Source organism: Xenopus tropicalis, chromosome 8, assembly GCF_000004195.4.
Source record: "Xenopus tropicalis strain Nigerian chromosome 8, UCB_Xtro_10.0, whole genome shotgun sequence".
NCBI classification, from domain to species: domain Eukaryota; kingdom Metazoa; phylum Chordata; class Amphibia; order Anura; family Pipidae; genus Xenopus; species Xenopus tropicalis.
The window spans coordinates 138,077,427-138,098,623 of record NC_030684.2 but is presented as its reverse complement, the minus strand read 5'-3'; the positions used below and the strand labels follow the sequence as shown (position 1 = coordinate 138,098,623).

Below are 21,197 nucleotides of genomic sequence, written 5' to 3'. Positions count from 1 at the left end.
ATAGGGCTGTTCTGCCCCCAATAAGGGGTAATTATATCTTAGTTGGGATCAAGTACAGGTACTGTTTTATTATTACAGAGAAAAGGGAATCATTTAACCATTAAATAAACCCAATAGGGCTGTTCTGCCCCAATAAGGGGTAATTATATCTTAGTTGGGATCAAGTACAGGTACTGTTTTATTATTACAGAGAAAAGGGAATCATTTAACCATTAAATAAACCCAATAGGGCTGTTCTGCCCCAATAAGGGGTAATTATATCTTAGTTGGGATCAAGTACAGGTACTGTTTTATTATTACAGAGAAAAGGGAATCAATTAACCATTAAATAAACCCAATAGGGCTGTTCTGCCCCAATAAGGGGTAATTATATCTTAGTTGGGATCAAGTACAGGTACTGTTTTATTATTACAGAGAAAAGGGAATCATTTAACCATTAAATAAACCCAATAGGGCTGTTCTGCCCCCAATAAGGGGTAATTATATCTTAGTTGGGATCAAGTACAGGTACTGTTTTATTATTACAGAGAAAAGGGAATCATTTAACCATGAAATAAACCCAATAGGGCTGTTCTGCCCCAATAAGGGGTAATTATATCTTAGTTGGGATCAAGTACAGGTACTGTTTTATTATTACAGAGAAAAGGGAATCATTTAACCATGAAATAAACCCAATAGGGCTGTTCTGCCCCAATAAGGGGTAATTATATCTTAGTTGGGATCAAGTACAGGTACTGTTTTATTATTACAGAGAAAAGGGAATCATTTAACCATTAAATAAACCCAATAGGGCTGTTCTGCCCCCAATAAGGGGTAATTATATCTTAGTTGGGATCAAGTACAGGTACTGTTTTATTATTACAGAGAAAAGGGAATCATTTAACCATGAAATAAACCCAATAGGGCTGTTCTGCCCCCAATAAGGGGTAATTATATCTTAGTTGGGATCAAGTACAGGTACTGTTTTATTATTACAGAGAAAAGGGAATCATTTAACCATTAAATAAACCCAATAGGGCTGTTCTGCCCCAATAAGGGGTAATTATATCTTAGTTGGGATCAAGTACAGGTACTGTTTTATTATTACAGAGAAAGGGAATCATTTAACCATGAAATAAACCCAATAGGGCTGTTCTGCCCCAATAAGGGGTAATTATATCTTAGTTGGGATCAAGTACAGGTACTGTTTTATTATTACAGAGAAAAGGGAATCATTTAACCATTAAATAAACCCAATAGGGCTGTTCTGCCCCAATAAGGGGTAATTATATCTTAGTTGGGATCAAGTACAGGTACTGTTTTATTATTACAGAGAAAAGGGAATCATTTAACCATGAAATAAACCCAATAGGGCTGTTCTGCCCCAATAAGGGGTAATTATATCTTAGTTGGGATCAAGTACAGGTACTGTTTTATTATTACAGAGAAAAGGGAATCATTTAACCATTAAATAAACCCAATAGGGCTGTTCTGCCCCCAATAAGGGGTAATTATATCTTAGTTGGGATCAAGTACAGGTACTGTTTTATTATTACAGAGAAAAGGGAATCATTTAACCATTAAATAAACCCAATAGGGCTGTTCTGCCCCAATAAGGGGTAATTATATCTTAGTTGGATCAAGTACAGGTACTGTTTTATTATTACAGAGAAAAGGGAATCATTTAACCATTAAATAAACCCAATAGGGCTGTTCTGCCCCAATAAGGGGTAATTATATCTTAGTTGGGATCAAGTACAGGTACTGTTTTATTATTACAGAGAAAAGGGAATCATTTAACCATGAAATAAACCCAATAGGGCTGTTCTGCCCCAATAAGGGGTAATTATATCTTAGTTGGGATCAAGTACAGGTACTGTTTTATTATTACAGAGAAAAGGGAATCATTTAACCATTAAATAAACCCAATAGGGCTGTTCTGCCCCAATAAGGGTAATTATATCTTAGTTGGGATCAAGTACAGGTACTGTTTTATTATTACAGAGAAAAGGGAATCATTTAACCATGAAATAAACCCAATAGGGCTGTTCTGCCCCAATAAGGGGTAATTATATCTTAGTTGGGATCAAGTACAGGTACTGTTTTATTATTACAGAGAAAAGGGAATCATTTAACCATTAAATAAACCCAATAGGGCTGTTCTGCCCCCAATAAGGGGTAATTATATCTTAGTTGGGATCAAGTACAGGTACTGTTTTATTATTACAGAGAAAAGGGAATCATTTAACCATGAAATAAACCCAATAGGGCTGTTCTGCCCCCAATAAGGGGTAATTATATCTTAGTTGGGATCAAGTACAGGTACTGTTTTATTATTACAGAGAAAAGGGAATCATTTAACCATGAAATAAACCCAATAGGGCTGTTCTGCCCCAATAAGGGGTAATTATATCTTAGTTGGGATCAAGTACAGGTACTGTTTTATTATTACAGAGAAAAGGGAATCATTTAACCATGAAATAAACCCAATAGGGCTGTTCTGCCCCAATAAGGGGTAATTATATCTTAGTTGGGATCAAGTACAGGTACTGTTTTATTATTATAGGGAAAGAAAAATCATTTTTAAAATTTAGAATTATTTGCTTATAATGGAGTCTATGGGAGATGGCCTTTCCGTAATTTGGAACTTTCTGGATAACAGTTTTCTGGATAAAGTATCCCTTCCCTGTATATATATAATTTTAGATTAGGGAAGATTAAAAAAAAAAAAAAAATTCTATTACCATGGTAATTAGAGAGATTCTAAAATCAAGAATTAGTGGCTTTTAAAGGAATGTTAAATACTGGAAAAAAATTCAAATATAATTTTTTTGTATTTATTATTTTTTTGTAATAAAAAAAAAAATCCGCCCTCCGGTTTTGGACAGTAAAACAGAAAAAAACGAACTTCTCAGTAAATCCTAAAATAATGTGTTATTTTAAAACTGGAAATGAGAGAGAGAAAATAAATTTGGCATTGGCTCCCGCAGTTCCCGATTCAGAGATTTAATTTCCCAGTTTTAAAGGGTAAGTTCACATTTCAATAACGTTATAGAGGTGCCTATTTTTTTAACCGTTCATCCAATCATCTTTTATGGTTTTTGAATGATTTGCCCTCCTATTCTGCCTTTATCCATGTTGCAGTTTAAGAACCCTATCTGGAGTGGGTGGGTCACTGACCCCGGCAACCACTGATGCTCTGTAAAGTGCTATTTTCATTTGATGTACAGGTATAGGACCCATTATCCAGAATGCTCGGGACCAAGGGTATTCCAGATAAGGGGTATTTCCATAATTTGGATCTCCATACCTTAAGTCTACGAAAAAATCAATAAAACATTAATTAAACCCAATACGATTGTTTTGCATCTAACAAGGGGTAATTATATCTTACTTGGAATCAATTACAAGGTTCTGTTTTATTATTACAGAGAAAAGGGAATCATTTAACCATGAAATAAACCCAATAGGGCTGTTCTGCCCCAATAAGGGGTAATTATATCTTAGTTGGGATCAAGTACAGGTACTGTTTTATTATTACAGAGAAAAGGGAATCATTTAACCATGAAATAAACCCAATAGGGCTGTTCTGCCCCAATAAGGGGTAATTATATCTTAGTTGGGATCAAGTACAGGTACTGTTTTATTATTACAGAGAAAAGGGAATCATTTAACCATTAAATAAACCCAATAGGGCTGTTCTGCCCCAATAAGGGGTAATTATATCTTAGTTGGGATCAAGTACAGGTACTGTTTTATTATTACAGAGAAAAGGGAATCATTTAACCATTAAATAAACCCAATAGGGCTGTTCTGCCCCCAATAAGGGGTAATTATATCTTAGTTGGGATCAAGTACAGGTACTGTTTTATTATTACAGAGAAAAGGGAATCATTTAACCATGAAATAAACCCAATAGGGCTGTTCTGCCCCCAATAAGGGGTAATTATATCTTAGTTGGGATCAATTACAAGGTTCTGTTTTGTTTCTACAGAGAAAAAGGAAATCAGTTTTAAAATTCTGAATTATTTGATTATAATGGAGTCTATGGGAGACGGGCTTTCCGTAATTCGGAGCTTTCTGGATAACGGGTTTCCGGATAAGGGGTCCGATACCTGTATTTATTATTTATTTCATGTGTTTGTTTATTGTTACTTGTATGCAATCTATATTTTTCAGTCACGTTGGTGCTGCGCCTTGCAAGCCATCAAGCAATTCCACTTCACAGCGTGCAAACAAACCAGGGAGGTACCAAGTGTGGAAACGGCTCATACAGCGATGGGCAGGTGTTAGAGCTTGATACGATGGGCAAACAAGGGGTTAAAGCAGCTGCATTTGAAAACACGGAGAAGAAAAAAAGGGTGAAAATTGTCCCGTTTTTTTCCCGACTGAATGTTTCTATGGCAGCTAAATTGTTTTTCTACGACTCCATGGCAACTAAGCCAATCAGGACTTGTGCCTTGTATAAAGCCGGCCTGATTTTTTTTTTTTATATAAATCTTCCAGCGCTCTCCGGCGTGTAATTAGAGCCAAAAACAAGAGGGAATAGGGGCTACTTTAAAAAGTTAGGACTAACGGCTTAACCCGTGTACCCCCAAATGTGTAATCCTTCCATTCAGTGCGCTGGGGGCACGTTAGTTGGCACAGCAGGTTGCGCAGAGCAGCGATAAAGGCGGCCAAATGAGCTGCGTAAGTAGCCACTTCATGTGCTTTGTGCCATAATCACCTGCATTTTCCTGTTTGGTTATTGTTGTATTTTATGGGGATGTTTGAGTTAACTTTTTGTATGATGTAGAGAGTAATATTCTCAGACAATATGCAGTTGGTCTTCGTTATTTGTAGTTTTTTAGTTATTTCATTCTCAGTGCAGCAGCTCTCCCGTTTGAAGTTTAAGCAGCTATTTTGTTGCTAAGGTCTAAGTTATCTTAGCAACCAGGGAGTGGTTTGGATATGGGATATGAATAGGAGAGGGGCTGAATAGAAAAGAAAGTTACAAAAAGTAACAATAACAATAGAACTGGAGCCTCACAGAGAAATAGTTGTTAGGCTGCCGGGGTCAGTTGGACAAAAAAGGCAAATAGTTGAAAAACTATAACAAGACCAATTGAAAAGTTGCTTAGAATTAGCCATTCTGTAACATACTAAAAGTTAACTTAAAAGGGAACTGCCCCTTTAACAATGAATATGTTGTTCTGAAGTGAAGTTTGAGATTGGGTTCAGTGCAGAGAGTAGCTTGGTTGGTGTTGGAGCTGTTCTACCCAACGCCGGATTTACAATTCAGTGCCCAGAGGCCGTCCCCATTTGCCGCCCCTAAAAATCCAGGCAGGGACCCGGATTGGGGGGTGCAGGATCCAGGCAGGGACCCGGATTGGGGGGTGCAGGATCCAGGCAGGGACCCGGATTGGGGGGTGCAGGATCCAGGCAGGGACCCGGATTGGGGGGTGCAGGGCCCACCCAGTGCACGGCCCACCAGGGATGCTTCCTCTGGGGCCCCGCACCCCCCAAGGTGCCCCTGCCTGCCGCATCCCCCACAGGGGCCCCCGACATGCCCCCCTAACCCCCTGCAGGGGCCCCCGTCCCACGTCTTTGCATCAGGAGAGGACATCGGCGGCAACAGGGATTCAGTCCAACCCTGTATCCGGGCCTGGTTCTACCTGGCAACTGGTTCAGAAAAGCAGCAAACAGCCTCTGGAGTTTTATTTTTCAACACTTGGGGGCAGATTTACTAAAACTCCATAATTCCATGGCCTAAATAAGGCCCCCGCTGACCCCCAAGTCCTGAAGGGCCCCACTGCTGGCATCATATGCTGAGCTAATATGAATGGTGGGGGCCCCACAAACTCTAGTTATGCCCCTGCCATCATTTCTCATGTTTTTTTTACTTTCAAATTCGGCTAAATTCATTTTCCCGAATGTCTAATATGTACTAAAAAAAAGTCGCAAGGAAAAGTCGCTGCAACAAAAGTCGTGACTTTTTCAAATTGTCAAAAAATCCGACTTTATCGAATGGACGTTGCGACAATTAAAAAAATGTCAAGTTTTTAGAAAAAAAAACAGTGAAATCTCTAAAGTTTTGAAACAAAAGAAAGAAGTTTAAGGAAAGGGAAGGGACCTCTGCCATTGGCTTCTACATGATCTCGGCAAGTTTAATCTGGCGAATTGTCGGATTCGGATTTTAGGCGTTTAGGGGCATGCTTACTAAGATTGGAGGTAAATATCACCAGTGATGTTGCCCGTAGCAACCAATCAGATCTTTCCTTTTGGTTTCTAACTAGTAGGTGACTGTTCAAATCTAATTACTGATTGGTTGCTATAAGCAACATCACCGGTGATATTTATCTCCAATCTTAGTAAACACCCTTAGACTTGCAGCGTTTTTTGCACAAAAAAAAATCCAAATCGAGTTTAAAATAAAAAAATCGATGGTTAGTAAATGAGCCCCTTGGTGTTTTTTTTTACCAAATGTTAGCGTTAGTTAACAATTTGTTGGACTGCTCAGAGTAAGTGAACACCCCCAGAGGTGCGGAGGAGTCATCAGCAGGTTGCTATGGGCAGTGGATAGGGCTTTGTGAATCATATACAGGGTATAATGAGCATAATGAGGAGTTGTAGGGGTGCATTAGGGGCATGACAATGTGTGTGTGGGGTGTTTTATTCTCATGGGCCCACCCCAGGGTGCACCAATTATTAGCCCCCTTGGAGGGGGAAGGCCCTATGGCAGTGATCCCCAACCAGTGGCTCAGGGGCAATATGTTCCTCACCAAACCCCTTAGATGTTGCTCCCAGTGAGCTCAGAACAGGGGCAAATCTTTGTGAACCTGGTATTATGCCAAACAGGACCTTCTATAGGCTGCCAGTCCACATAGGGACTAGCAAATAGCCAATTATAGCTCTTATTTGGCACCCCCATAACTTTTTATCATGCTTGTGTTGTTGCCCAACACTTTCATTATAGGGTGTGATAGTGCTCGGTGCTGCTCACCAGAAGCACTGAGCTCTATCACCCTTCCAAATCCCATCGGCCAGATGAGTTTCTGCGGCCCTTGTTACCCAATGTCTGAATGGAAATGGAGTGCTCACCTCTTGTGTAAGTGCATGAAGTCTACAATTTCTTCTTCACTGTTGGGCTTGTTGGGGATTGTGACGGGCTCATCATGGAAAGGTTCATAGTAGTCAATTTCATTGATCTTGAGGTCCAGTTTCTTAGCAACCTTAAATGAAAAAAAGTCAAAAATTGAACTTGATGGCCATGTCAGTTTATCAGCCTCGGCTACACGTAACTAGCAACCAATAGGTGCTGAGTGGGTGTATCCAAAACCCAACAGAAGTGCAGTTAGGGCACAAAGGAATAATGCTGTCATGGGTTTGGGCAAATGGTAGATAGTTTCTGCTATTGCAGGGGTGGGCAAACTACGGCCCGCGGGCCACATCCGGCCCGTTTACCTTTTTAATCCAGCCCGCCGACTCCTGATTGGTTGCGCCCCGTGCGTGCGTGTGACGTCAGAACGCATGGGGCGCAACCGTATAAAACTATAAAAGCCAAATGAAGCTGTAGGTCGCTGGGGGGGGGGGGGGGAGCTGGTTGGAGGAGGATGATGGGAAGAACGCTGGGGGGAGCTGCAGGATGCTGAGTAGGATGCTGAGGGGGGGAGCTGAAGGATGTTGGGGCGGAGCTGAAGGATGCTGGGGGGAACTGCAGGATGCTGGGGAGTGGAGCTTGAGGATGCTGGGTGGGATGCTGAGGGGTGAGCTGAAGGATGCTGGGGTGGGGAGCTGCAGGATGCTGGGTGGGAGCTGAGAGGCCCCGTGATTTCTAATGGCGGCCCTGGGCATAACGCTGGTCCGGCCCGGCCCGTCTGTAAGTCAATGTGGCCCCTGAGCCAAAAAGTTTGCCCACCCCTGCGCTATTGCTAGACCTGCCACCATTAACCTCTGGGTCTGCCCTTCACTAAAAATGTAGATTTCCATTTCTTGGCCCCAATGTTTACGAATAAGGATAATCTTTAACCATGGGACGTACAGAATGGCAAGTCTGACACATCAGCAAAGAGCACACTTCTTTGCATTATGTGGAATATATAGGGGCAGTAAAGCCGAAGACAAATCTTTCCCTAGCAAAGAGAATATCATTTTCGGCACCTTTGAAATATACAATCATCTGAAAAATGCTCTTCATTTTATAGTTATTTGTACACATTATTGCAACTGGCAGTTGTATCCGTGTCCCTTTATGTTCGGTAGAGCCCTGAAACAATGGGAATAGCTGGCATTGTTGCAGAAACTGAACCAACAGTGCGGAGAATAAAACAGACACTGCTTTCCACATTTACAATTCATTTTAAAACTGACTGAGGGTTTATTTCCCCTTTAATACAAGGAATGCATTTCTATACTCAGATAATTATCGTTTTGTTTTTAAACTGTCACGTTAGTCATCTTGCTATTCAGACAACTGCCTGGTTACTACGGCAACTGACCCCAGCCTCTAGATAGCAGTTTCCATCACCAACTCAAAGAGATGAAAAACAACAACAAAAAGCTTATTTCATAAAAAAAAGAAAACTGCCTTTTCTTTACAAGCCTTCTGTCCATGTCATATGAAAAGTTTCGCTGTCAAGTGACCAAAACTTTTTTCACTGGGCAGTCGGAACTCACCTTGCTGTCGAAAGTAGCGAAGAATGGGATGTAGGGGTGAAACTCCTCCGCTGCGTCTACGAAGGCCTTGTAATCTGAAAAAGCGAGAGGCAGAAGAGACATCTTATCATTCGTCCCCTCCTTTCTGGGCAGGAGCTTCCGTAAAGGATTACGTTCCTACAAATGAAATATTTATGGCGATGCCTCATTGTCCAAAGGCTTAATGGGCCGGAGGAACAAAGATGGTTCCACCAATTACACTGATGGAGAAGCCATTGAAGAGGTTCTGCTTAAAAACAAGTGACAGACAATAGACATCTACTGATATCAAATTAATGGCTGTTTGGTGAGCCTGGAGGCTTGGTTACAATCTCCATGACCCAATGTCCAGTCTCTTTATTACGTTCAAGCAAGGCCACCAAAGTGTCCCATGATGATGGAAGCAACAAACGTCAGTAAAGGATTGCGTTCCTCCAAATGAAATATTTATTGTGAGGCCTCATTGTCCAAAGGCTTAATGGGCTGGAGGAACAAAGATGGTTCCACCAATTACACTGATGGAGAAGCCATTGAAGAGGTTCTGCTTAAAAACAAGAGCTGGACAATAGACAGAGGTGGATCCAATGGTATCAATTAATGGTTTTTTGGTTACAGTCTCCATGACCCAATGTCCAGTTTGTTTATTACTCAAGTCCAAGTGACTAGCAAGGCCACCAAAGCTCCCCATGATGAAGCAAATGTCACTGGTAAAACATAGTTACATGCAAAGTTACGTTGAAAAATCCATTAAGTTCAACATTGTATGCTTGTATAACCTGCCTAACCGCTAGTTGATCCAGAGGAAGGCAAAACCCCATCTGAAGCCTCTCTAATTTGCCCCAGAGCAGAAAAAATTGCTTCCTGACTCCAAGATGGCATGGGACCAGTCCCTGGGGCAACTTGTACTAAGAGCTATCTCCCATAACCCTGTATTCCCCCACTTGCTAAATACCCACCCAGCCCCTTCTTGTACCTATATAATGTATCAGCCAGCACGACTGATTCGGGGAGGGAATTCCACAACTTCACAGCTCTCACAGTAACAAACCCTTTCCCAATATTTATATGGAACCTCCCTTCTTCTAAACGGAGTGGGTGCCCTCGTGCCCGTTGGAAGGACCTACTGGTAAATAAAGCATTAGAGAGGTCATTATATGATCCCCTTATATATTTATACATAGTTATCATATCCCCCCCTTAAGCGCCTCTTCCCCAGTGTAAACAGAGCCAACTGGGCCAGTCTTTCCCCATAACTGAGACTTCCCATACCCTTTACCAGCTTAGTTGCCCTTCTCTGGACCCTCTCTAACTCAATAATGTCCCGTTTGAGCACTGGAGACCAAAACTGAACAGCATATTCTAGATGGGGCCTTACCAGCGCTCTGTAAAGGGGAAGAATAACCCCCTCCTCCCGTGAATCTATACCCCTTTTAATACAAAACCTTGTTTGCCCTTGCAGCTGCTGCCTGGCATTGCTTGCTACAGCCAAGTTTATTATCTACAGGGACTCCAAGCTCCTTCTCCATTATGGATTTGCCTAGTGCAGTCCCATTAAGGGTATAAGTGACTGCATATTGTTACATCCCAGGTGCATGACCTTACATTTATCCACATTAAATCTCATCTGCCACTTAGCCGCCCAGATTGCCAGTTTGCCCAGACCCTGCTGCAAGGTGCCACATCCTGGATAGAATTGACTGGTCTGCAGAGTTTTGTGTCATCTGCAAACACTGATACATTGCTTGTAATACCCTCCCCTAAGTCATTTATGAACAACTAAGACCAATAGACCTTAGTTTAGAAAGTAGTCGATTGTGGGGCATGGTATCAAATGCTTTGGCTGAACTTAGCTCTCTCAATACCTGAGGGTGTATTCCATCTGGCCCTGGTGGCTTGGCTTCTAATATCTTGGCTTCTACATCACCACCTCTGCTGAACTACGACTCCAATGGACTAGAAATGGAGGTGTAAATGGGAGATGCCACCATCTCCCACAAAGACTGGGTCAACGCACTGGTTTTGAGGGTATTATACTATAATGACCCCCTTGCTTATGGGCTATAATCGATCTTTTAAAGTTGGACCTTTTCATTTACTGTTAGAAAAGAGAATGCTGATGTTAAGTTCTAGATGGATCGAGGTCTAATCTTTCATATTTTATGAAACTTGGCGTCTGATTTTGGGCAAGTCCCCAGCCAGCTCTCCACATTAACGTCACAGATAGTGCTGTTGTTGGTCGTCCAATTTTAGAACTGGACTATAAATTTAGCCGTGTGACATGGGGATTGCTGCATTATTAAAGGCCCTGAGAGCGTCGGCGCTGGCCCTCTTGCTCCTTATCGTTCAGCTGCACAAGTCGGAACATTACGACATATAATTTATATCTAGAGTCCTCAGACTCCCAGATAAAAGCTCTGTGTGTGTGTGTGGAATTACTCTCCTAACCAGGAGCTTCTGACAACACTGAAATGACTCCAAGGGTGGGGGGGCCTTTACTAACCAGGAGCTTCTGACAACACTGAAATGACTCCAAGGGTGGGGGGGGCTTTTACTAACCAGAAGCTTCTGAGAACACTGAAATGACTCCAAGTGTGGGGGGGCCTTTACTAACCAGGAGCTTCTGAGAACACTGAAATGACTCCAAGGGTGGGGGGGCCTTTACTAACCAGGAGCTTCTGCCAAAACTAAAATGACTCCAAGGGTGGGGGGGCTTTACTAACCAGGAGCTTCTGAGAACACTGAAATGACTCCAAGGGTGGGGGGGCCTTTACTAACCAGGAGCTTCTGCCAAAACTAAAATGACTCCAATTGTGGGGGGCCTTTACCAACCAGAAGCTTCTGAGAACACTGAAATGACTCCAAGGGTGGGGGGGGCTTTACTAACCAGGAGCTTCTGAGAACACTGAAATGACTCCAAGGGTGGGGGGGCTTTACTAACCAGGAGCTTCTGAGAACACTGAAATGACTCCAAGGGTGGGGGGGCCTTTACTAACCAGGAGCTTCTGCCAAAACTAAAATGACTCCAAGGGTGGGGGGGCCTTTACTAACCAGGAGCTTCTGCCAAAACTAAAATGACTCCAAGGGTGGGGGGGCCTTTACTAACCAGGAGCTTCTGCCAAAACTAAAATGACTCCAAGGGTGGGGGGGCCTTTACTAACCAGGAGCTTCTGCCAAAACTAAAATGACTCCAAGGGTGGGGGGGCCTTTACTAACCAGGAGCTTCTGCCAAAACTGAAATGACTCCAAGGGTGGGGGGGGCTTTACTTCTGAATGGAAATAGTTAAGGTAGCCAGATAGGCAAACAATTTTTTCCCATAATCCCTCATGGCTGTGTTAATTCCATATAAGATCTAAATATTGCTGTGTGCCATATTATCGATGAATCCCCCTCCCTGGCGTGGAATCTTTAAACCACATATCTGTGAATGTCACAACGTGGCCTTGTTTTTAGGAATTGCCTGCACAGGCCGGTGGTTACGAGCAGGACTAGCTGAAATGACGAGCATGATATTTATTCTGAAGGCCCCCTGGTTGGTGACATTTCTGCTCGTGCTGAGCTGGAGGTTGAAGCATCGGAGGAAGCCAATGAGAGGGAGTGATTTTGTCATGGTGCCAGTTTAGTCGTGCTGCGAGAAGCAGGTTTTTCCTCCCTGTATTTTTGCTAAAGTCTCTGTGTATCATGCAATACAAAAGGGAGCGGAAGGGCAGAGCTTGCTCACTCTGTTAGTATCTAGAACATGTGCTCGATCACTTAGCACTTTGCCCTGTGTTGCTTGTTCTACCACAATCCCATTTGTAGCTCCTATAAACCAGATCTGTTCAGTTACTCTTGGAGTAGGATGGAATGGTGAGAGTAACGGAACAGAACTGGTTTATAGGAGCTACAAATGGGATTCCAGTAGAGTAGGATGGAATGGTGGCAGGGTAGTGCCCTCAAACTTGGTGGAATAGGGTGGAATGGTGGCAGGGAAGTGTCCTCAGACTTGGTGGAGTAGGATGGAATGGTGGCAGGGTAGTGTCCTCAGACTTGGTGGAGTAGGATGGAATGGTGGCAGGGTAGTGTCCTCAAACTTAGTGGAGTATGATGGAATGGTGGCAGGGTAGTGTCCTCAGACTTGGTGGAGTAGGATGGAATGGTGGCAGGGTAGTGTCCTCAAACTTGGTGGAGTAGGATTGAATGGTGGCAGGGTAGTGTCCTCAGACTTAGTGGAGTAGGATGGAATGGTGGCAGGGTAGTGTCCTCAGACTTGGTGGAGTAGGATGGAATGGTGGCAGGGTAGTGTCCTCAGACTTGGTGGAGTAGGATGGAATGGTGGCAGGAAAGGGTCCTCAGACTTGGTGGAGTAGGATGGAATGGTGGCATGGTAGTGCTCTGAAACTTGGTGGAGTAGGATGGAATGGTGGCAGGGTAGTGCCCTCAAACTTGGTGGAATAGGGTGGAATGGTGGCAGGGAAGTATCCTCAGACTTGGTGGAGTAGGATGGAATGGTGGCAGGGTAGTTTCCTCAGACTTGGTGGAGTAGGATGGAATGGTGGCAGGGTAGTGTCCTCAGACTTGGTGGAGTAGGATGGAATGGTGGCAGGGTAGTGTCCTCAGACTTGGTGGAGTAGGATGGAATGGTGGCAGGAAAGGGTCCTCAAACTTGGTGGAGTAGGATGGAATGGTGGCAGGGTAGTGCTCTGAAACTTGGTGGAGTAGGATGGAATGGTGGCAGGGTAGTGCCCTCAAACTTGGTGGAATAGGGTGGAATGGTGGCAGGGAAGTGTCCTCAGACTTGGTGGAGTATGATGGAATGGTGGCAGGGTAGTGTCCTCAGACTTGGTGGAGTAGGATGGAATGGTGGCAGGGTAGTGTCCTCAGACTTGGTGGAGTAGGATGGAATGGTGGCAGGAAAGGGTCCTCAAACTTGGTGGAGTAGGATGGAATGGTGGCAGGAAAGGGTCCTCAAACTTGGTGGAGTAGGATGGAATGGTGGCAGGGAAGGGTCCTCAAACTTGGTGGAGTAGGATGGAATGGTGGCAGGAAAGGGTCCTCAAACTTGGTGGAGTAGGATGGAATGGTGGCAGGGAAGGGTCCTCAAACTTGGTGGAGTAGGATGGAATGGTGGCAGGAAAGGGTCCTCAAACTTGGTGGAGTAGGATGGAATGGTGGCAGGGAAGGGTCCTCAAACTTGGTGGAGTAGGATGGAATGGTGGCAGGAAAGGGTCCTCAAACTTGGTGGAGTAGGATGGAATGGTGGCAGGAAAGGGTCCTCAAACTTGGTGGAGTAGGATGGAGTGGTGGCAGGGTAGTGTCCTCAAACTTGGTGAAGTAGGGTGGAATGGTGGCAGGGAAGTGCCCTCAGACTTGGTGGAGTAGGATGGAATGGTGGCAGGGTAGTGCCCTCAAACTTGGTGGAGTAGGATGGAATGGTGGCAGGGTAGTGTCCTCAGACTTGGTGGAGTAGGATGGAATGGTGGCAGGGTAGTGCCCTCAAACTTGGTGAAGTAGGGTGGAATGGTGGCAGGGAAGTGCCCTCAGACTTGGTGGAGTAGGATGGAATGGTGGCAGGGTAGTGCCCTCAAACTTGGTGAAGTAGGGTGGAATGGTGGCAGGGAAGTGCCCTCAGACTTGGTGGAGTAGGATGGAATGGTGGCAGGGTAGTGCCCTCAATCTTAAGTCGGCTAGGTGTTTGGCCAGGTTGCTGACTGAAGAGATTTTTAACACGTGGTGGGCTGATCTGCATGTTAAGCTCTTGGGCCTGTTGGGACACTTATTCATCAGGTCCAACAGGCACGAAACGCATTAGGCTTCTCGTTGTCCTAAATAAATGAGCTTTTAACTTTATATTATTATTCTCTACTTTGTTTTTTCTCTACTCTTTTTGAGTGCGATACAATACAACCATATTCTGGGGTGCCTGGTGGGTATTTTACCCTTGGTATAAGTATATTTTATTTACAAGTACTATGTAATTCCTTTTGGAGTATTGGTTACTGCTGTTTGATTTTAGAATGTACACTAAACCCCCACACTGTCCCTGCTGGGCCCTCCCTACTTTGGCCAAATCCCCCATTACTGTGAATCTGCTGAGTGCCCAACTTTGAGCTCAGTTTCTCTGATACCCTGGGCCAGTGTGTGACATTAGAAGGTTCAACACAAACAGTATAGTATAGTACAAAGCGGATTTTCTTTCATTGAAAAAAAAGGGACCTGCTACCTAAACAATGATGCGCCTACGAGTGACAGCTGGATCCTGGAGTTGAGTTTCTATTGATTAGGATGCAAGTTGCACTTACGTTCAGAGTCTTCATTTTTGAAGTATCCAATGAGCTTTTGATCCTCTTCGATGTTTTCGAATGCGGCAAGTTCGTGACTTCCCTCAATAAACTCTACAGGGTCTTCAAGCACCTGGAAAACAGTATTGACAAAGGTGTTGACCCCCTATAATTGATCTGACCTCGGTGTGATGAGTGTTACAGACCATAACGATATTAGGAGACCTCTGAACAAACACTTGTGATAGAGGATACAGAACATTTCCATAAAGTCTGTTGAAACCTATGAATATCACTGATTGGACCTTTTAGGTGGCCCTTGCGCTACCTACATGAGGGACCTTTTTATTATCAGCTTCAGAGCTGATGGCAATATAGATCTACATAGACTGCTGGGCTATAAAGACAAGACTGTGGGGTTACTGTGAGTTCTTCCTACATAATTTCAGGTGCTCATAAAAGGAAAATGGTGGAAAAATGTAGAAAGAACAGGGCCATTTATCTGTTTGAAAATATAGACATGGATTGTTTTGTACCACATCTTATTTTAGTTTCCTTTAGTTCCCCAAAATTTTGAACAGAAGGGTCAGGTAGAAGTAAGGAGGAGGTGGAACCAGGTCCAGGCTATGGATATAAGGGAGGTGTAACCAGATGGGTCAGGTAGAAGTAAGGAGGATTTGGAACAAGGTCCAGGCTATGGATATAAGGGAGCTGTGACCAGAAGGGTCAGGTAGAAGTAATGAGGAGGTGGAACAAGGTTCAGGCTATGGATATAAGGGAGCTGTGACCAGAAGTTTCAGGTAGAAGTAAGGAGGAGGTGGAACAAGGTCCAGGCTATGGATATAAGGGAGCTGTGACCAGAAGTGTCATGTAGAAGTAAGGAGGAGGTGGAACGAGGTCCAGGCTATGGATATAAGGGAGCTGTGACCAGAAGGGTCAGGTAGAAGTAAGGAGGAGGTGGAATGAGGTTCAGGCTATGGATATAAAGGAGCTGTGACCAGAAGGGTCAGGTAGAAGTAAGGAGGAGGTGGAACAAGGTCCAGGCTATGGATATAAAGGAGCTGTGACCAGAAGGGTCAGGTAGAAGTAAGGAGTCAGGTAAAAGTCAGGACAGCTTGGTAGAGGTCCTGGCCATGGGTATAAGGGAGCTGTGACCAGAAGGGTTAGGTAGAAGTAAGGAGGAGGTGGAACAAGGTCCAGGCCATGGGTATAAGGGAGCTGTGACCAGAAGGGTTAGGTAGAAGTAAGGAGGAGGTGGAACGAGGTTCAGGCTATGGATATAAGGGAGCTGTGACCAGAAGGGTCAGGTAGAAGTAAGGAGTCAGGTAAAGGTCAGGACAACTTGGTAGAGGTCCCGGCCATGGGTATAAGGGAGCTGTGTAAGTAAAAAGCACACGGGTGCTGATGCTGTTTAGTGGTCTCCTAGGTCAGAGGGCTCCGAGTGAATTGTGTTTTATTTGGTTGCCTGTCTTTACTTGCCTACTATATGCAGCTGCAGAAGATGGCTGGCAAGGCAGGTAGCCCATTGGGGTGGTGCTTGCAATTAAACAGAGTTAGGGGGTGTGGGCCTACTCCTTGGCTCTGCCCTAGGCTAGGGATTTTGGAAGGGAAGTTCTTCACAGTCAGAAATTGACTTCTAGTTTGTGTTTTATTAAGGTCTGTCACTAAAAGCTTAGCCAATCAATATGCCCGTTCCCTTTCACTTGTATAAAATCCTCTGCACAAACTATTCCTTGTCTGTTCCTCTCTGTCAGCTGCTGCATGGATCCCAGACAAATCAATGGTAAAATGGCTACGAACTGTCATGTTTTGCCAGCCAAACTGCCAGTCATATATATTTATTATCCACCCAGCCTTTACACTGGCCAGAAGGGTTGGATTCATACCCTGCCTGGGTAATAGGGCAAATCTCAATCTTGAACTGAAATGGAAATTCATTTGCTCTGTAGGCTGCGGCCAGCAAGCTCTCCGCTTTGGCTATAATTGGGGTGAGCGGGGAATCCATTGTATAAACACTACCCAAATGTAATGCCCAGGGCCCAGAGGCACTAGCTGGCAGAACTCCCCTTCTCTATCATATTTATAAAAGATTCCAATTGGCCACTGGCCAATGACAAAGGGCTTCTAGATGCTCTGATTAGGCCTTGCCATTCTCCATATTAGGGATGCGGGTCAGCCAAGAGTGTGGATTCGGCCAAATCCAATCCTGCGGAAACAGCCTGAATCTTGGGCGAATCCCGAATCAAATCCTGGATTTGGTGCATCCCTACTCGATATAGAGTCCATTTTTAGAATAAATTTCCTTTTTTTCCTTGTTTGATCCCAACCCAAATGTGTTTTTGCCATACAGAGAGCCGTGACTTACATCCAGCAGGAATTCCACCAGAGTATCTGCAGAAAATTCCCCATCATATTCGATAACCTCGTCATCTTTGAATACGTAGATACTGTCTTCTTCATCCAGTCCTGAGGGGCAGAAAGTGAGAGCGTCAGTGCCCCAGACCCACCATAATGCAATATACAGTAGGCAGGTATATATACATGGCGGGTATATATGGCCCCCTGGGAGGGGCTCCCCAATGCAGGAAGTGATGTCACAATGGTAGCCTTGAGCGCCCATGTAAAACCTTTATTCTTCACCATCATTTATGAACAGGTTATTATAGTATTATAATAAAGGGGTCAGCAAAGCGTCCCATACGATGTATAAGTAGTGCACTGCTGCAGTGAGTGACTGTGCATGATGGGTAATAGGGGGGCGCCTCAACCTCAGGAGAAGCACAATGGACAGGAATTGGCCATTTCTCTCAGCAGCGCAGATTGTTCTATGAACAGAGCCCTGACTGGTGAATAGAATGAGTGAGAGTCACGCGGCCCAGTTTCCTGCACTTCCTTCCTATTATATTGTTCCCACCTGTTAATGGGGGATTTGCACAGCTGTCTGCGGCTTCCCCCCCCCCAGCCACCCCCCCCACCCCAGGGCAGATCTGGGCCTGTGTGGGAATAGAAGGGATATAGGCTGGCCTGGGGCAATATCAACTGCTGTCTGTCCGCTTAGCTGTGTGTCTGTCTTTCTTACTGTATCTATCTATGTATCTACAGTATCTGCCATCTATCTATCTTTCTATCTATCTATCTATCTATCTATCTATCTATCATCTATCTGTCTATCTATCTATCTATCTATCTATCTATCATCTATCTACAGTATCTGTCATCTATCTATCTATCTATCTATCTATGTATCTACAGTATCTGGCATCTATCTATCTATCTATCTATCTATCTATCTATCTATCTATCTATCTATGTATCTACAGTATCTGGCATCTATCTATCTATCTATCTATCTATCTATCTATCTATCTATCTATCTATCTATCATCTATCTGTCTATCTATCTATCTATCTATCTATCATCTTTCTGTCTATCTATCTATCTATCTATCTATGTATCTACAGTATCTGGCATCTATCTATCTATCTATCTATCTATCTATGTATCTACAGTATCTGGCATCTATCTATCTATCTATCTATCATCTATCTGTCTATCTATCTATCTATCTATCTATCTATCTATCTATCTATCTATCTATCTATCATCTTTCTGTCTATCTATCTATCTATCTATCTATCTATGTATCTACAGTATCTGGCATCTATCTATCTATCATCTATCTATCTATCTATCTATCTATCTATCTATCATCTATCTGTCGATCTATCTATCTATCTATCTATCTATGTATCTACAGTATCTGGCATCTATCTATCTATCTATCTATCATCTATCTGTCTATCTATCTATCTATCTATCTATCTATCTATGTATCTACAGTATCTGGCATCTATCTATCTATCTATCTATCATCTATCTATCTATCTACAGTATCTGTCATCTATCTATCTATGTATCTACAGTATCTGGCATCTATCTATCTATCTATCTATCTATCATCTATCTGTCTATCTATCTATCTATCTATCATCTATCTGTCTATCTATCTATCTATCTATCTATCTATCTATCTATCTATCTATCTATCATCTATCTGTCTATCTATCTATCTATCTATCTATCAATCATCTATCTGTCTATCTATCTATCTATCTACAGTATCTGGCATCTATCTATCATCTATCTATCTATCTATCTATCTATGTATCTACAGTATCTGGCATCTATCTTTCTATCTATCTATCTATCTATCTATCTATCTATCTATCTATCTATAATCATCTATCTGTCAGGCCCTGGGATGTGTGGGTAAGAGAATGAGGGAAAGGTGCCTGAATATCATGCATGACCCATTCTCCAATAGTTCTGAATGGCTGAAGGGGATCCAAGTGACAGTCAGATATAGACTGGCAGCTATTGATCTGCTGTGTCATTGCTTGTTGGGACGGAATGTGAGCAGTCAGAACTGGGCAGCATAAATGGAAAAGAACCCTTACTACACATAATTACCCTTTCGTAGGTGCAAGCTCCTGGGACAAGAATATTCGGAATGACTAAAATTAGCCTATGAAGCCCAAATGCAAGCAGATTTTGTTAATTCCGCCAGCTGGGCAGATTGTGTCTCCAGGAGATCTGTTGGCAGGCCAGCCCAAAATCACTCATCAAGTAAAAATATTTGATCAGATGGGTAATTTATACTTGGATAAATAAAAGCTTTGCACAAGCTGCCGCAGGCATACTGGAATCAATAGAGGCCTGAAGCCAAGCATAGGTGCTTACTGAGCCTCCATTAGCCAACTCTTATCTCTAAGGGAAACATTAACGAGTGAATTATTTTCCCTTTGCATTCTATGCCCCCCCCCCCCACCATAATGTTGGTATTAGTCCCCATTTAGTACCATTCAGCAGGAACAGCCCTTATGTTTGCTCAGAGCCTGTATAGGGAACATCACTCATGTATTATAAGGGATAATGTGCCCCCTACTGTAAATGATAAGGATATTAGCAGTCACTGAGGGGTTCTGTGCCCATATAAAGGCACAAGGCTGCAGGCTGAGTTATACAGGGAACTCTGAGTATCACTCATGTATTATAAGGGATAATGTACCCCCTACTGTAAATGATAAGGATATTAGCAGTCACTGAGGGGTTCTGTGCCCATATAAAGGCACAAGGCTGCAGGCTGAGTTATACAGGGAACTCTGAGTATCACTCATGTATTATAAGGGATACTGTACCCCCTACTGTAAATGATAAGGATATTAGCAGTCACTGAGGGGTTCTGTGCCCATATAAAGGCACAAGGCTGCAGGCTGAGTTATACAGGGAACTCTGAGTATCACTCATGTATTATAAGGGATAATGTACCCCCTACTGTAAATGATAAGGATATTAGCAGTCACTGAGGGGTTCTGTGCCCATATAAAGGCACAAGGCTGCAGGCTGAGTTATACAGGGAACTCTGAGTATCACTCATGTATTATAAGGGATAATGTACCCCCTACTGTAAATGATAAGGATATTAGAAGTCAATTGACATAACTGAACATTAATTATAACTAATGACATCACTAAGTACATTTATATAAATAGATTTTACAGGTTATTAAACACTCTTGTATATAAGCCAGTAATATGTACATATGGATCATTTAGCGTTAAAATGCACTCACTCGGCAAAAGAAACTTGTGTTACAGTAACTGTCCCTTTATTAGTCAGACACACAAAGTCTCCTGTGAATACACTTTATTCACCCACCTCTCATTACCCCCTTAGTAAAAACACAGGCAGAAACAAACAGCGTCTGCCCACAGACACACAGACGGAATGGCTCTCCCACGCACTGTTTATCAGAACGCCAGTCGGCTCACCTCTCTAATTACTATCCAGTACGGGAAATCATTACTTTAGTCACTGAGCCAGGTGCATATTAATAAATAAATAAAAATTATGTTTTTTTTCCCCAAATGTATTTGATTCCCCCTTCCGGGTAAAGAACTCGGTACGCGGTAGGATGGTACAAGGTGCCAGCTTACAAAAGACACTAAACACTTAGGCCTGATTCTCTAAATGATACATATGTCAGTGTGTGTATAAAGTTACACACAGTAGGGCAAGATGGAGACAGTAGGACAAGATGGAGACAGTAGGGCAAGATGGCGACAGTAGGGCAAGATGGAGACAGTAGGACAAGATGGAGACAGTAGGGCAAAATAGGGACAGTAGGGCAAGATGGAGACAGTAGGGCAAGATGGAGACAGTAGGGCAAGATGGACACAGTAGGGCAAGATGGAGACAGTAGGGTAAGATGGGGACAGTAGGGCA

At 43.3% G+C, this 21,197-nt stretch overlaps 1 protein-coding gene across 1 annotated transcript in view; it reads right to left on the bottom strand.

Annotated features, from left to right (window-relative positions):
• The window catches only part of casq1 (calsequestrin 1), a gene marked incomplete at its 3' end in the record, with an annotated part of 51,592 nt that overhangs the window by 10,240 nt on the left and 20,155 nt on the right, over positions 1-21,197 (bottom strand). Inside the window, 4 exon segments of the mRNA NM_203563.1 lie at positions 7,060-7,190; positions 8,635-8,708; positions 14,932-15,043; positions 17,276-17,376. Of these exon segments, the coding sequence (NP_988894.1) occupies positions 7,060-7,190; positions 8,635-8,708; positions 14,932-15,043; positions 17,276-17,376 (418 nt within the window).